Genomic DNA, 16,974 nt, shown 5'->3' with positions numbered 1-16,974 from the left:
GTATAAATTGATATATAACACACGGCAGCTTGAATTTGTTACTAAAAGTACTATTGCTAATTGTAAAACCATAGTTTTTTTTTTCATTATACATGTACACCACATTACAGGATGGATGGAGGATATGATGTTATTTCTGTAAACGTACAGAAATAACATCATACACTAAATTTTATTTACTATGGTCTCATTACCATTTATCTATATTTTATTGTTCTAGGTAGCAACAAGTACTGCCTCGACGTGAACTACGGTGGAGTCCTGATTGTTTGGGACAGGCTATTCGGAACCTTCAGGCCTGAGAACGACAAAATTGAAATCGTATACGGACTTATATACAACCAGCCCTCTTTCAACCCGATGTACTTGCAAGTACGTACAATTTTGTGACTTATTTATAACTGCATAAGGATCTTAATTGATATTCCAAAATAAATTTTGGTGTTTTATTCATGATTTAATGTAGGACTTTTTCTTGCTTATACTTCAAATGAAATTAAAACGTTATACGGGTTTCAAAACGTTCGAACACAAAACATGCTAATGGCATTCGCTTGGCGCGATTGACTTGGCATAAATATTCCACGTAACGTATTCCGCGCTTCAATCACAAAAACCTTAAGCGTAGTCAGGCGCTTCACGGTTGTCGGTTATTTCGCTGATTACAAAAAACGTTACGATTTCGTTGTATAGTTATGCCTTGATTTCTTCCTATTACTGATAGTATTATATTAATGTTTTCGCATAATTACCTAAATTGTGCTATATGTGTGGAGCGATATCCATTAATTTTCATTGGAGTGATATAATTTCTAAACGTTCTCTGTAAGAGGAAAAGAGAATTTATGGAGCCTAAAAATGTACCTTATCGGCAAATAAAAAAAAAACAAATATGTAGAACCTTATTCATTGCCCCAAGAGAGTTAAAATAACTTTTTATAAAGTTCTTTAAAATATAATAATAATTTTCTGCAGATATTCTATACGGGTTATGTTGTCGAGAAGTTCCGTCGATTTGAGACTTGGGGAGACAAGATCAAAGCCATTGTCTGGGGTCCGAGCTGGGAACCAGGCTCTCCGAGACTTGGAGACGAAGATATGAAACTTGATGTGAGTATTTATAACTTTTATTGTCTCTAATATATATATATATATATACATATTATTATATATATATATATATAAATATATATATATATATATATATATATATATATATATATATATATATATATATATATATATAATATATATTATACAAAATTAACTAATTGTGACACAGACTCTGAATAAGACAAAATTAGTGCTTATTTACACTGCAAAAAAAGTACGCGCCGTTTTGAATAGAAAATTACCCGCGTATTTTTAAATTAACTATTCATCTGTAACTTTATTGCATATTAAAATGTTTAAATTTGAAATATTATAATTTTAGGTCGAGTTGAGAGAGAAATATGACGTTTTTCTACCAGCCTGGTGTAATTTCTACATCGTCTTGCATTACGCTGTGGTTTTGTACGGCTTCTTCGAATTGGCTTCCAAGTATATGGTAAGTTAAGCATTCTTTTATTATAAGACTGACCGATATTTATAATGTTCCTTATATTATTTATAATGGTCATGAAACCTTTAAGAGGCCCTTCCTCAGGATGAATTAATAATACTTGGTATTGCTTTGTTCTGGCTTAAGGATGAGCGAGAATGTGTGTAATTTATAGTTCTTACACAGACAGTTCCCAGTGACAGCGACGACTAAGCATCAGGTGCATTTGCTCGTCTGCTTTCTTAAAATAATTCAAAGAAAATATTTGTTCGGACTAGATATCGACTCTTAATGATTATCCTAGCGATCGAAACGTTTTTCGGGACAAAATATTGTAATGTCTTCAGAGAATAACAAAATAGAAAGTATTCTCTTGATCACTTTTCATATTTAAATCAAGTGAATTTACTTTTGAACGAGAAGTCTCGAACTAGGACCAACAGTTTTATTCATTTTTTATTATTATTATTTATAAAAAAATATCATAAGATAACTGAATGAGCAAAGTGTAAAACTTCCACTAAATGTAATAAAATTATATGATAAAATAATTTAAGGTCGTACAGTTAAATGAACAACTTAAGCTTGTTCCTTTCATTCGTTCGTACAGGATTTGATGTAATTAAAACTTTGTTGAATTATTTCATTCGATGTCATATAAACTTTTAATGATGAGACTTAAGTATCAAAATCTAATTCTTATTTCATTCTGTATTTTTAATTTTGCTCCGTCGATTTTTTGCAACTTATAACCTGAGCTTTACTAAACAGTATAAAGGAAATAAAAAAAATGTCTGAAGCTTCTCAATATATATTCGATAACGAGATGTATGTACTTAACTCGGTGGCAATTCTTTTTGAGTAGGTACCACCCATTAAACGGATATGCTAGCCCTAAATAACTGTGCTTAGTATTGTTTCGCTTTGAAGGGTGAGTGAACCAATGTAACTACAGGCACAAGGGACATAACATCTTGGTTCCAAATGTTGGAGGCACATTGGCTGTGTAAGGAACGGCTTATAATATCTATGGGTAGGGATGATGACTTGTATCAGGTGACATAATTGCCTGCCTAATTATATTATAAAAAAAAACGTAAAAACATAACAGATTTTTCTAGAGATTGTGTCGTACATAAATCTGTTAATCGTATTGCCTAACTACACACTGTTATCAATTATTTTGACATATAAGGTATATGTTTTTAATAAAGAATAATGCTTCAATTTCTTCTTTGTTCACAGGGCATGACTCCGTTATCGGTGATAATATTCGTTCTCTACGTAATAGCATCTCTAACGATTATTGGGATGATATTAGACAACTCAAAATACGCACCAATGTTGGAAGTATTGAGATGTTCAGCGCTAGCCTTCCTCAGTAGGAGTATAGCAACGAGTCCAGCCATCACTGCTCTTCAAGTATTCTACGTAATATCAGCTATGTTCTGGTGCCTTCATACGTTGAAACTTCTAGAAATCAAGAAGAAAGTTGAGTAGTTAATAATCTTAAGACCAAAAGACAATGATATTTAATTTTTTGAAGAATATGCTTTTTTTTTTTAAAGGACCGTTTGAATGATGAAATTTTTAGATCTTGAATTAAATTGCATTTAGAAAACTTTAGTATATTACATTTAGTATGGTAACAAGATTTAGAGTTTTGTATGTCTTATTGTATCATAATATTTCGTACAATTTATAAATTAAAAAAAATTATTATTTTTGTTTTTGTTATCTTAAATTGAATAAGTATAAAATTTGTTGAAATCGAAGTGAAAAAAAAACTATTCTTTCAAATTCTTATTTATTGAAGGACTACAATAAAATACTTGTATTATAATTCTCATGTGCCAAATGTTTAAAAAAACTTATATACATAAGTGTAATATTATAATATAACCTTATTTATAAGTTACTGCCAAATATGTACATAATTAGGTATATTATATAAATAGATAATAACATTTAAATAACTAGTCGAATATTTTGTTTATAATTATTACACTCGGTTGACTTCTTTGTTTTACGTGTGTTTTTTCATTAAAAGTTTAATTATAATATATTGTAGCATTTGAAGAAATTAATTTTAGATTGGTTATTTGTCATATCATTGTGCTATTTAATCATTAAATTAATTGATTTATATAATTTTTACTAAAAAAATAAATAATGTTAAATAAGAAATTGTTTTATTTATACAAAAATAGTTGATTTATATCCTCCTAGCTCGTTCGATCACCGCGGCCATACAAGAGACATTGCAGAGCTGGAGCGAGCGCGCAAACAGGTACATCCTGTATTTTATAACTCTCATAATCCGATGTGTTGGCAATTCCACATGACCGACGAGAGACGCGGGACTTATGTGCTTTGAAAAAATAGCAATCTATCTGCACACAATGTCTATTTCATCGCATTCAATTGTAAAATGTAAGTAAAGTGAGTGTGATTTTTTGCTAATTCTTTTTACTGGAATCCAGATCCCGAACTATAAAAACATTTCAAGCTATAACATTTTAGTTTAAAGGTTCTTAATAGTGCCTGTTTGAATAAAATATACTAGGTCTACATATCTTAACATTGTATTAAATTATGAACAGGCGCTATCGAATCTATTTGCCTGTAAAATATGCATCGATCTTGGCATGGTGGCTAGAAAATACAAAATATAAGAGATAGTAGCCAACTGCTCTACAGTGTTGCAGCTATAGTGCAAAAGTTAGTGTGCAAACACAAGTATTCTTTATTCAATCAAGTCGTAATCTTATGGAACAGCAATCTGACAACTCCGAAGAGACTAGGACCCCACTCCAATGACATTACACGATTTTGCAGCTCATGAGTGTAAAAATCATACATATCAGCGTAAAAACTTTTGAGTTTCGAATGCGAAATTTTTGTTTTGTGGTATATTACTTAACTAGGATTTATTATATGCCTGGCTGCCTCGTTGGTCTAGTGGCTTGATGAAAGGCTGCAGACCCGGAGGTCCTGTGTTCAATTCCAGGTCGGGCCAACAAAAAGTTATTGGGTTTTTCTGGCAGAAAATTCTCAGTAGCAACCTAGAGTTTGGAAGTTGGAAGTGTGTACACTAAAAGCACGTAAAGCCGTTGGTCCTGCGCCTGAACTCTTTCCGGTCGTGTCGGACTGCCGTCCCATCAGATTATGAGAGTTAGGGAATAGAGCGCACACACTTGTGCATTTTAATATATCCTGCGTAGTTGGCTAATCTCTCTTGAGATTGGCCGTCATGGCCGAAATGGAGAACTTTATTTTTATTATTAAAATTTTTATTATTATTATTATTATATGCCTACTCGGAGAAGATATATTTTAGTCCCCGTGAGAAGAGTTCTTGATGGATCAGACGTGTCGATTCATATCTAACCCATAGCCCACTCTTTCGAACAAAGGTATATTTTAGGTAGATAAGCTGTCATTATGCTTATAGTAAATTATATATTGTATGGTATGGTACGAGCTGTATCTTTTCTGTTACCCTAAATTACATAAACTCACAACTATTATGCACTATATATCACTAAAAAAAAAGTCGCACTTAGATAGCAATTAAAATCTAGGAAAAGAGAACCGTATTCATTTAAGATTCATATTTAGAACCTATTTTCTTTTCCGTAAAGTGTTCAAGGCTTTTTGAACTTTTCTAAGATAACTAAAACAAAAAGTAATTTTACCTTTTAAAGCCAAGTCTCCTAATGTTGCGAAGTGATGACGTTTTTCTACTAACAACTCGATTACTTTGTATTTTACCCATCACAGTCAATTTATTTATTTTATTTAAAAAACTATGATTTACACTTATTTTTGAACATGAATAATTTTATTTTGTATTTACTAAGTAAATGTTTACAGCTACTATAATTACAGTTTACACTTTTTTATTATAAGATTAAGTGATATTCAACAGCTAAAAGGTGGAAGAAAGTATGAAGAAGTTATTGAGCACTCACTAATTTTCATCCCCCACCTCATGAACTTAGGATGTTAAAAATTTTAACCACAGATTATGAATTATTTACGTAAAAATCAATTCATTATTATACCCTCATGGACATGCATTAAATAAATAAAAGTAGACCAGAATAAGGAATAATAATTCTAAATGTAATTTTTCCCATAATTATTTTAGTAAAGATACTTCTGTAAAAAACGTGAAATTTTATTCAATAAACAGATAAATAGATAAATAAAACTAATTTAAATAGTTTTATGACACAGTCAAGTATATGATTAGTATAATAAATAGTCCTTGAAAGAAATCGATTATATACTTCAACAAAAACCATTTTATAAAATCAAATGTATACAGAAATATGTTAATTTACTATTTTATTTTATTCAGTGTTTGACTATCTGTAATATGCTACTCTGTGTCACATAATGTAGTCACATAATGGCTTAAACCCCAAACGTAGCAAATTTTAATCCATTCCAGTCAGAAAGAATTTTCTATTACGTTACAAATTAAATTTTCGTAACACCTTAAAAATTGCTTGCATGGCTAACGAATATTCGAACTAACTTTGTTTGAAAAACTTCTCGAGAGCCACGATTCAAATCAAGGATCGACGAATAAAAAAAGTTATTGAGTTTTCTGCTTTGTTTTAAATTCTAGCTCGAGGTTAGGAAGTTAAGCATGATTACACTTCCGTGCCTCATAGAGCACGTAAATTCGGTGGTACTACGCTTTATCTCTCCGTTCTATTGGATTATAACGGTGTATCTGTGTGGGCGTGCCCATAGGTAAAGGTGTTTTAGAATATATTTTTATTTTTCGCAGTTACTTATTATTAATGCAGACCGTATTGAAGATTTCCGCCCTGGTCAGCCTCACGGGAGGTACTTTAATGCACAAGTATGAATGCAAATACTTAAAAACTCTCTTTCCCCTCACTACATAAACCGACGAGTTCAAGTTCCTTAAAAATTTTAGATGCTTCCCAAACTCTTGGCTACTACTGACAAATAACTTGGAAAAATATTTATACTGGCCCGTACCGAATATTGAACCCAGAACATTGGGATTTGGAATTTGCAGTCTTATATTCTAACGACTAGACCAACGACATGTCAACACGTTATCTATTTGTTTAATGAGTAGGTCAATCTATATAAATTTATGTACGTTAAAGTACCAGATAAAAATCGTAAGTTATAACAATTAATTTATTATTCTATCCATACTTATTACTAATTCACCCGTAATGACCAATAATATCGAATATCAATAACCCATGGTAAGCTTAACCCTCATGAATCCTTAGTCAATATGAAACCATTTTCATGTGCGAACTGAATATTATTTATTTTGTTATCCCTCAAAATTTAATAACAAGACGTTATCAAATATTAGAATTTTTAAGGCAAAGTGTTCTGTTTTATATGCGCCTTTAACGGAGCTTGTTCTGCGTAAATAAAGATTGTAATAGATTTATAGCTCTAATGTTTCCGATTACAAAAAATTCGAACTTTCATACAAACTTCCATTCAATAGTATTATGTAAATTAAAAACAAAACTTTGCAAACAGTGCTAACACTTTATAATATAAGGAACTCTGTTATATGCTTCTAACCACCAGTTTAGCCTCTGCATTGCCTGTCAATAAATATTATGCTTCAAGGTAAATAATTTGCTTTACAATAAATTTCCTGTAACGTCATTTCATCCCTTACAAATTAAGCATCTACTATTCTCTTATATCCAACGTAAATAATTCTAGTAACAATTCTAAGCTTTGTTACAATAAATATTCGTGTATGAGTTGACTAAAAGTCAAACTCAATATTGATTTGTGCTGGCAATCAAAATTTGAATTCTATTTTATATAAAAAAAGAAAATATAAAGAGAATTGTAAGTTATTCAAAAATATGAATTGTAATAATGTTAACCATCACTTACATCACCAAAGCATTGCATTGTTAGTTCCCCAGGTTGATGGCGCATTGGCATTGATGAAATGAGCAATATTTCTTACAATGTCAATGTCTATGAGCAGTTGTGATCACTTAAAACCAGGTGGCCCATTTGCCCAACCGCCTACCTATTGTAATCCTGTCACCATATCAGCCAAAACAATTAATAAGTAAGATTACTAAAACATAAAATTGATAAATATAAACAGTGAAATTATTTTATATATAAATAATAATAATGAATCTTTCCTTGTCTGATTCTTTATGTGATAAAAAATTGGTAAGTTGTTTAGTGTACGAGCGTACATACGAGTGAGAAAAATCAATCTACTCCTCAAATTAAAAACAAATATTTTATTACCCAACAGTGGGCCATTTACAGGCAGTTACTGTTTGTTAATGATCGTGTAACATCTGGACAACTTGAGCGATTAATTGGAAAGTTAAGTAACAGTACCACTGATGGGCTAGGCCTCCTATCTTTCAGGGTGTCCAGCTGTTATCGGTAAGACGCAAGGCTATACGTCATAAGATGAAATTTTCAATAATTTTCGATTGAACACATGAAAGCCCACAAAAGCACTGATATTATTCCTGTTGCTTAATTTGTGTTTATAATGAAATAAATATGCAAATATTGTATTATTGTATTGCGTATTCATTTGCATATAATATAAATGTAATGAGCTGGTCTAATAGCATGGTTAATCATATATATTATACTAGCGGCCCGCCCCGACTTCGTACAGGCTAAACAATTAAGGTAATTTTTAATACACTGGGTTACATTATTGCAAATTTCATAAGGATCTCTAGTTTTTTGAAAATAAAATGTAGCCTGTTACTCGCTGATGATGTAGCTTTCTGAAGGTGAGAGAATTTTTTTATTATTAAAATCGATTTAGAAGTTTTTGAGTTTATCGATTACAAGCAAACATACTAAAAAGCTAATCTAACCTTTATAAATATATAATTAAATTGGTTTATATTATTAAAATAATTATAATTATAATAAATTCCACTGAAGCTATACATGCGTACTATATATGTACGCATACGTTGGTTGTATTTATAAGCATGGAATCCATATAATATGATTGTAAGATTATAATAATGAGATTACTATGAACGCTTTCGAGTCCAACTAAATAATACAGTAGAGGAAGTTGTAATTTATGAATCTAATTAGCATCCGCACGTGACTTCACCTGGTTGTGAGGCAAATGTTTGGAGCGTATGTATGTCCTTTATATATTTAAAGATATTGAGTAAAGGAGTTAAGACGTGAAAGCAAACCATACAAGCTCGCTTACAAGGCGTGAAGAGGCATCTTGCGGGCCGGCAAGGCGAAGGCGGCTAGTGCAGAACGTTTTTCCGTCTGTACTGGCCGTCGTCGCGTTTGGACTCTACTACCACTTACCATCAGGTGGAGTAGAGTCATTTGCCCTCCCGGCGAATATAAAAAAAAAAAAAATTACTCATTTATAATTTTGTTAGGATAACTTAATTTTGCAGTATTTGTAATGTAAATATATAATATTTGCTATAACTATGTTATAAATTTATTTATTTATTTATTTATTTAACACTTGTTGCACAACATATATATAAGATGAGAGAAGTAGGAAACAATCAAAGAAAAAGAAAATAAAAAATGGTGCGCATAAATATTATTATTAGATTTTTAATACATTAACAAGATCATATAAGTTTTATCTTCAATAACAATAATAATATTAAAAGATATTCCGAAACTTTCATTTGAAAATAATTAAAGATTTTCATACCTCACCGATCTTTAAGGACGTCAATTCAACTCTAGCAATTTATAAATGCGTATTCAAAGACTTAGAATAAGTTTTTAAAATTTCGTAACGAATGAAAGAATTGAAACTTACAAAAAACAGGCGAGTATAATACTTTTATCATTTTTCACAAAACTTTTTCGTATACACATTTAATTACGGTTATAAATAATTCTTAAGATCATTTTTTCATTAGGTTTTGAAATGTTGCTACTAGACACACAACCATACGTGTGGGAAAGCTAAACATTAAAAACGAACGAAGCAACGCAACGAAGCAACGCACTTCATGGTCTGCACAATATGTATTACCCGTGTGAGTGAGTGAGACAGAGTACAAGACTGTGAAAGTATATTCTGTTTATTAGATAAGGTCATTACTACATATACAAATTATAATGTTTTTAACGAAAAAAACATGAAATTCGGTGGTGTCATGCCTGGACTTGAATTCGCGATCATTAGCTAAGATTCGCCAGAGAACCAGCTAAACTAACTGCAATCCACTACGGTTGCAATGGTATGCAAAACCACTACTGTTGCGATAGGGCACTAACCAATACCATAATCTTAAAACTTAGGCTGATATGCCAATGAAGTAGATACCAAGCCTTTAATCCATTTGACCGCTTGCTTTCCTGTTAAAAAAAAAAATGCATAATGAAATTTTATACTCACCGAGTTGAACCTTCGTAGTTGGATATTCTGTTATTCAATTAACTCACTAACATGAACAAAAATAGCATAAAAGAAGCGTCGGAACGTTTTTTATTTTTATATAAATTAAAGTTCGAAACCCACGCATTCTATTTTTGTATTTAATATGTTTCTACAGTTTTTTTCAGAGAAATATTAACTGTTAATCAAAGTTCATTTTAAATTACACAAAACCGATACTTTTGACCTTAGACTCAGATTGATCTTTTTAACAAACTTCGATTCGGTGGGTATTTTTATTACCTCATTTTAAATAGTATAACTAACATCTACACCGGTTTTCAGCCATTTTAACCGATCTTTGTCCTCGAGGCTTAAATCGGTCTTTTGATTCATTACAACTAAATTAATTTAAGGTTCATCACATCACCAAATTATATGAAAATTTCAGCTACACTAAAATGGTTTGAAAAAAGGTACATATACTTTCATTACTTTATTTTATTTTATAATACTAAATGGTCATAGAAAATGATGATTAAATAAGTTAATAAAATTAATTTCGAAATACAAAATTTGCACCTGCACAAATGGGATACGTAAAGCGAAATGCAACAGTTTCCGGGAACCAGACGGGTCGCATCCCCAACAAACTTTAAAAATTACCTCAAATTCTTTCTCGATAACGTTGCTAGATCTCGTAACATGAGTTATATATTTTTCTAATATTATTATTCGACGAGCTGGTTGGCGTGGTTGGTAGAACACTTGCCTTTCACGCCGAAGGTTGTGGGTTCGATTCCCACCCAGGACAGACATTTGTGTGCATGAACATGTATGTTTGTCCTGAGTCTGGATGTAATTATCTATATAAGTATGTATTTACAAAAAAAAAAAAGTAGTATATGTAGTATATCAGTTGTCTGGTGTCCATAGCACAAGCTTTGTACAAGCTTAATTTGGGATCAGATGGCCGTGTGTGAAAAATGTCCTAGGATATTATATATATTATTATATTATTATATGTTACAGAGCTATCATAGATGGGGGCAGGTTTACACGTGCGTGCGGCAACAGGGGGGGTCCGTGGTGGATCTCTCTTTCGCCACCCATGTTGTAGCACGCAGAGTGTTGAATTGGAGAGTAGAGGAGGAGGTGGAGACTCTGTCGGACCACAGGTACATCCGGTTTGAGATCTCTACCTCTCGCAGGTCGGTGGAACCCTCTAGGGTGCCAACCACGCTTCCAAGGTGGTCTCTTAGCCAGCTAGATCGTGAGCTGGCCAGGGAGGCTGCCGGCATAGAGCTCCGCGCCGGCAGGTGTATTGGTGGTCGCCCGAAATAGCAGAGCTTCGGGCGACGTGCAGCCGGGCGCGAAGGGCTTACGTCCGTTGTAGGAGGCGCAACGGTTTTGATGCGGACTTGGAGGGACAGCTATTGGCCGCTTATCGTCAGCTGAAAAAAGACCTACAGCTGGCGATAAGTCAGGCCAAGGAGAAAGCTAGGGAAGAACTACTGGCGGGCCTGAACCGGGACCCCTGGGGGCGTCCGTTCCGCGGTGTGCGTGGAAAATTCCGCACGCAGGGTGCCCCCGTGACAGAGACAATGTCATCGGATCTCCTCCTGCGCCTGGTCGGGGAACTTTTCCCCCATCCAGGTGAGCATGTCCCTCCACAGATGGTCCCTCGCTCTATGATTGACGACACAGTGGCTCCACCACTGATCACGGAGCGGGAGATGGAGGTGGCCTTCGACCGCTTGGGGGCCAAAAACACTGCGCCGGGCCCAGACGGGATTCCAGGGCGTGTTCTATGTGACGCTCTGGAATACCTAGGCGTAAGGCTTCGGGAGCTGTTCGACCAATGTCTGTGCAGCGGGCAGTTTCCGAAGCCTTGGAAAGAGGGAAAGTTGGTCTTGTTGCCAAAGCAAGGTCGACCGCCAGATTCTTCCTCGGCATACAGGCCGATTGTGCTGCTGAACGAGACGGGCAAATTCTTCGAAAAAATTCTCGCTGCCCGTCTTATTCAGCACCTCGACGAGGTGGGGCCGGGTCTGTCAAAGGCTCAGTACGGGTTCAGGGCGGGTCGATCAACTATCGACGCCCTGGACGCCCTGAAAACCCGGACCACGGATGCGGTGGCCCGAGGGGACGTAGTTCTGGCGGTATCGATAGAAGTTGCGAACGCCTTCAATAGTCTTCCTTTCGAGACTATTGGGGAGGCACTCCGATACCACGGGGTGCCTTCCTATCTCAGGAGGCTGTTGGGGGCATACCTCCAGGACCGGGTAGTCCTCTGGGAGGGGGGCGATGGGCATCTTGTCCGGCGTCGGGTAGGCTGTGGCGTTCCACAGGGGTCAGTTCTCGGCCCAATTCTGTGGAACGTTGGCTTCGACTGGCTCCTGCGGACATCCGTCCTTCCCAGAATGGGGGTGTTGTGCTATGCGGACGACACTCTCATCACGGCGACAGGGCGGAATTATCAGGAGGCGGCTCGCCTGGCCGAAGTCGGTACGTCGCTCACAGTGGACCGCATAGGAATGTTGGGCTTGAGGGTCTCCATCTCAAAAACGGAAGCCCTCTTATTCCACGGTCCACGTCGAGGCCCCCCTCGAGGGGCGTTTATCACCGTCCAGGGGACAGTGATTAAGGTGCAGGCCCACATGAAGTATCTGGGCCTGACCCTGGACGGAAGATGGAGCTTCGGGCAGCATTTTGTCCAACTTGGCCCGAAGCTCATCAACGCTGCTGCTGCCTTAAGCCGGCTCCTACCAAATGTAGGAGGGCCGGAAACGCCATGCCGGCGATTTAACGCCGGTGTTGTGCGGTCCATGGCTCTGTACGGTGCTCCCATCTGGGTGGACGCTCTCACCGCTCGGAACAAGGTTCTCTTGCGAAGGCCGCAGAGAATCATAGCGGTGAGGGTGATACGCGGATATCGTACGGTGTCGTGGACGGCGGCAACACTTCTCGCGGGCGATCCGCCTTGGGAGCTCCAGGCGGAGGTGCTCGCGGAAGTGTACCGGTTCCGGGCGGAAGTGAGGTCGCGTGGCGACCGTCCAGGGTTGGAGGAGGTGCTGCGAATCAGGACTCTCGCCCAGCAAGCCCTGATTCGCAGGTGGGAGGAGGATCTGAGGTCCCCATCAGCAGGCATGGCGACAGTGGAGGCGATCCGTCCCCACTTGAGTCGCTGGGTAACGAGAAAAGGCGGCACACTGACATTCAGACTGACTCAGGTGCTTACTGGACATGGGTGCTTCGGTAAGTACCTGCACGGAATAGTCAGGCGGGAGGTAACGCCCTCCTGCCACGAGTGTGGTGCGCCTACGGACACGGCATGCCACACTCTGATGGAGTGTGCCGCTTGGGGGCCTCAGCGCCTTTCCCTGGCGACTTTAATCGGCGGAGACCTTTCGCTGCCGAGCGTGATAAATGCCATGCTTGGTAGCGAAAGGTGCTGGATGGAGATGGTCTCCTTCTGCGAAAATGTCATTTCGCAGAAGGAGGCCGCGGAGCGGGAGCGCGAGGAGAGTGCCTCCGCTGACCCGCTTCGTCGAAGAAGACCGGGGAGAAGACGCCGGCGCTATGCGCATCTTCTCCTCCCGCCGTGAGTGTCGCCGGGGCCAGGGGGTCTCTGTACCCCGAGTACCCCCTAGTATTTGGAGGCCCGCAGAAGCGGGCCAACCGTCGGGACGGCACGGTAGAATGCGCAAGCGATCCCATGACGTCCCCCGACAAGATGGAGTGGGTACCGCTGGTTTTTAGTGGGTATTCCGGCGCCTTCAGCGCCGGCGAGTCCCACATACCCCCCACCTCATGTGGGGGAAACACATAAATGTGTTTTTCCAGCGAGAAAAAAAAAAAAAAAAGAGCTATCATAGATACAAATATCATAAGCGAACAAGCGAAATTGTATAAAAGGCATGTAGGGATAACAGAAGATAAGGAAATAAGAAGTAGACGTACAATAATAGGAAATAAAGATTAGTGAAAATTAGATACCTCCTAATTTATATAGGTATTTAATATAAAAGAAATTACACAAAAGCTATATTTACACTTCAAACATACTTTATCGTATGAACTATAAACGATAGAAAATGCTCTTTATTTTACGTTTACTATTTATAGATGCTTGGAATATTAATGACACCTCCAAGTAAACCAGCTTGGAGTTTTTGTGTTTGTATAGTGCATACAGATATTCAGTTCATTTATTGTTTTATATTATAAATTGTTTATTTTATTCTGTCAACCCTGAATTTAATTCTATAGCAAATGTACCCATATATGATCGTTTCGTGAATGCTTCCAAAATATTACACAATCAATATGAATGCTATAATTATATTATCTGCGGAAAAAATAATACTATTACTGTAGAGGAATTGATAAATGTTTGTATTTATGCTTTTGAAGAGTAAACGACAGAGCAAAGGTTACAGGGCAAGATACAATATCAGAATTTTTCTCTTTTTCCTATGCAATGCTGGGTGCATTGTTAAATTGTGATCTGTTCCTACCTACTCCCGTAATTCATAGTTTTAATTAACAAGTATTTCTCACATGAAGAACTGTATTATTTTTGTCATAAGTCTAAAAAATATTATATTAATGCCAAAAAAACTACAGTACAATACAACAAATAAAAATAAATCATTAACATAAATTATTTATCGTATTAAATCGAGGATAAGGATGGCTACGAAATATCTTGATTAAAGAAATCCATGATTAAAAATTTTTTTTTTTTTATATCGCCGGGAGGGCAAATGACTCTACTCCACCTGATGGTAAGTGGTAGTAGAGTCCAAACGCGACGACGGCCAGTAAAGACGGGAAAAACGTTCTGCACTAGCCGCCTTCGCCTTGCCGGCCCGCAAGATGCCTCTTCACGCCTCGTTTGAAGGAACCCGGGTTTAAGAGGAGGGGAATACGTGAGCTGGTAAGGAATTCCATTTTTTGGAAGTGCGACAAAGAAAGGAGTTGCCAAATTTCTTTGTTCGCGATGGAATTGATGTCACAGTTAGGCGGTGACATCGAGAACCAGCTCGCGTGGACTTAAGAAGGAAGGGGGAAGCAGGAATTAGAGAGAATAATTCCTCAGAGCACTCGCCGTGATACAGTCGATAGAAAGCGCTCAGTGCTGCTATCTCACGACGCAATTGTAAAGGTTCAAGGGTGTTTGTGACCTTTACGTCGCCAATAATGCGTAAGGCACGTCGCTGCAACCGGTCCAAGGCCTCAAGTAGGTACTTAGCGGAGCCATCCCAAAGGTGCGAGCAATATTCCACGCAAGACCGTACCTGTGTTTTGTACAGCAGGCACAGTTGTTGTGGCGTGAAAAAGCGCCGCACCTTGTTCAGAACTCCGAGTTTCCGTGAAGCTGTTTTTATAACAGCCTCGATGTAATCCCTTGGACTAAGGTCGCAGCGAACGTCAATCCCCAGCATGGCGATTTTGCTTTGCATCACCAGCGGAGTACCACGGAGGGAGGGAAGAGGGGAAAATGTTGACTTTTTCCGTGAGAGCGCATACCTGTGTTTTCTTGGCATTAAACTCAACAAGATTATCAGAGCCCCATTTGGCGATGAGATCTAACGTCCTATCGAGTTCAATGACAAGATTCTCCCGCCTCTCCTCAGTTTCCGCCCGCCCAGCCACTGCGCGTCCGTGGTATCCACCATGCACTGTACTATCATCTGCATAGCAATGTATGTTCCCAAGGGAGAGCATATCATTGATATGCAAAAGAAAGAGTGTGGGAGATAGCACAGATCCCTGGGGGACCCCAGCATTCACTACATAGAATTGTGAAGCGCAACCATCTACTAAAACACGAAGGCTACGCTTGTGTAGGAAGCTGGCAATCCAGGTGCATAGCTGAGCAGGCAGACCATATGCCGGTAGCTTGGAGAGAAGACTTCTGTGCCAGACCCTGTCGAAAGCCTTGGAGATATCGAGGCTGACAGCCAACGATTCTCCATGCTTGTCGATAGCTTCACCCCAGAGGTGTGTTACGTACGCTAGAAGATCACCTGTGGACCGTTTTGGTCGAAACCCGTACTGACGATCATTAATTAGACAGTGATCTTCTAGGTAATGGATCAGTTGGTTGTTTAAAATCCGTTCCATCACCTTACAAAGTAGTGAGGTGATAGCTATTGGCCAATAATTTGCCGGGTCAGACCGATCCCCTTTTTTGGGAACCGCTTGCACATTTGCTCTTCTCCAAGCCTCCGGCACACTTCCCGAAGAGAGAGAAAGTTGAAACAGGCGCGTTAACACAGGAGACAGCTCCGCTGCGCACTTCTTCAGCACTATGGCTGGTATTCCATCGGGACCGCTAGCTTTCCGTACATCAAGTGATTGCAGCTCCGCACGCACATCACGTTGCCTGATTTTAATGTCAGGCATCGTATGGCCACATGCAGGTATTGTAGGTGGCAGTGCACTACAATCATCGATGACGGAATTGTCGGCAAAGAGTTTAGCCAGGAGATCAGCTTGCTCTTGCGGACTGTGAGCTAGCGATCCGTCCGGATTTCTGAGCGGTGGCAGCGAAGGTTGGCAGAAATTGTTATGCACAGACTTGGTCAGACGCCAGAAGCTACGGGAGCCCCTAGGATGCGAAACAAGGTCATGACCAATCTGTACAATGCGCTGTGCATCCGCTCTCGTGTATGCCTTTCTACAGGACTTGGAATTTTTATTATAATTTGCTTTCAGTGAGTCAATGTTAGATGCCCCGCTAATGCAGCCGTTGATCCACTTGCGATATGCCGCCTGCTTAGCTGATACAGCATCGGCACATTCACGAGTGAACCAACGGTTACGCGTACTCCTACTGACGAGATCTGAGCTAGGAATGTAATATTCCATTCCCAGCAAAATAAATTTTATATGTAAGTACACCCACATAAAAAAGTATTTGTTTATTTATTTCTTAATCAGCTAACCGTTTACTATTACAAACCGCAATAATAACATCAAGGCCATTTAGCTGTACTTACATTTGACCATTCTGGGAATG

General features: G+C 38.1%; 1 protein-coding gene across 1 annotated transcript in view; it reads left to right on the top strand.

Moving 5' to 3' along the window:
* The window catches only part of LOC126769143 (alkylglycerol monooxygenase-like), a 37,140-nt gene extending 33,551 nt beyond the window's left edge, over positions 1-3,589 (top strand). Inside the window, exons 7-10 of the mRNA XM_050487755.1 lie at positions 221-372; positions 976-1,110; positions 1,436-1,549; positions 2,789-3,589. Of these exons, the coding sequence (XP_050343712.1) occupies positions 221-372; positions 976-1,110; positions 1,436-1,549; positions 2,789-3,043 (656 nt within the window). The 3' untranslated portion in view covers positions 3,044-3,589. The remainder of the gene's footprint in view (positions 1-220; positions 373-975; positions 1,111-1,435; positions 1,550-2,788) is intronic.
* Positions 3,590-16,974: the final 13,385 nt, after the last annotated feature.

This window comes from Nymphalis io, chromosome 6 (assembly GCF_905147045.1).
Source record: "Nymphalis io chromosome 6, ilAglIoxx1.1, whole genome shotgun sequence".
Lineage (NCBI taxonomy): Eukaryota > Metazoa > Arthropoda > Insecta > Lepidoptera > Nymphalidae > Nymphalis > Nymphalis io.
The sequence above is the reverse complement of the archived record's forward strand: the minus strand, read 5'-3'. Positions and strand labels throughout refer to the sequence as shown.